General features: G+C 41.5%; 1 protein-coding gene across 1 annotated transcript; it reads right to left on the minus strand.

Moving 5' to 3' along the window:
* Nucleotides 1–209: 209 nt before the first annotated feature.
* SERLADRAFT_442885 (uncharacterized protein) lies at nt 210–596 on the minus strand (the record flags this gene model as incomplete). The annotated part of the gene is made up of 1 exon (XM_007323471.1): nt 210–596. The coding sequence occupies one exon, from the start codon at nt 594–596 to the stop codon at nt 210–212; it is 387 nt and encodes a 128-aa protein (XP_007323533.1).
* Between the last annotated feature and the right edge of the window lie 211 nt (nt 597–807).

An 807-nucleotide genomic window follows, 5' to 3' on the forward strand; every position in this document is an offset into this window, starting at 1 on the left:
CAAGGGAGACGCTGGTGCAGCGGTAGTATTATAAATATTATAATTACAACCTTTCATACAAGTACATACTTCAGATAACAAATTTAGAAATCTATTTACAAATTGGGGAGCCACCCCCTTTCTTTTATTGCTTGTGCAACACCCTAGAGCAGGGGCCACCTTGTTGTGGTTTATTTCATTGTTAAGAGGAGCAAAGGCACCCAAGTGACCTAAGCTCTGAACTCTTTTCCCTGAGCCTTCATTTCAGCAATCTGTTGATCATAGAAAAAAGCCCAGATTTTGTTGTATGAACAACCAACCAGAGTATTAAGCCAATTGTCTGGCTTCTCAGTTTCTAATTGGCGTGCCTGGCACCCTTGGTTATTTTTTTGTTGGGCGGCCCGCACCCCATTTCTATAGTCTTGGGACATGTGCCCCTCTTGGCTATAGTTGTAACAGTTACCCTTGAATCTGCGCATCTGTCTGCCTTGGACCACGCCAATATCCATAGGAACACCCTGTCTTGGCTGTAGCCCGAATGGTTTGAACCCATGAGAGTGATGATTATTTTGGTTTGATGACTCAGGGCTCCTCTGGGAATAGTTGTTTTTGGTCATGGGCCTACCACCAAATTGCATTTTGTAAAGTTCTATGGCCCTTGTTACAATACAACATACCAGTACCTACTTACACTTACTTTTTTGTACTTTTACTTTTATTTTTCCAAGTCACATAACCAGTCACCTGACCGTTTACTTTACTTTATATTTTCAACTTTTCATAGTCACATGACCAAATCATGTGATACATCACCTGACCAGTGTCTAG

Source organism: Serpula lacrymans (assembly GCF_000218685.1).
Source record: "Serpula lacrymans var. lacrymans S7.9 unplaced genomic scaffold SERLAscaffold_16, whole genome shotgun sequence".
Lineage (NCBI taxonomy): Eukaryota > Fungi > Basidiomycota > Agaricomycetes > Boletales > Serpulaceae > Serpula > Serpula lacrymans.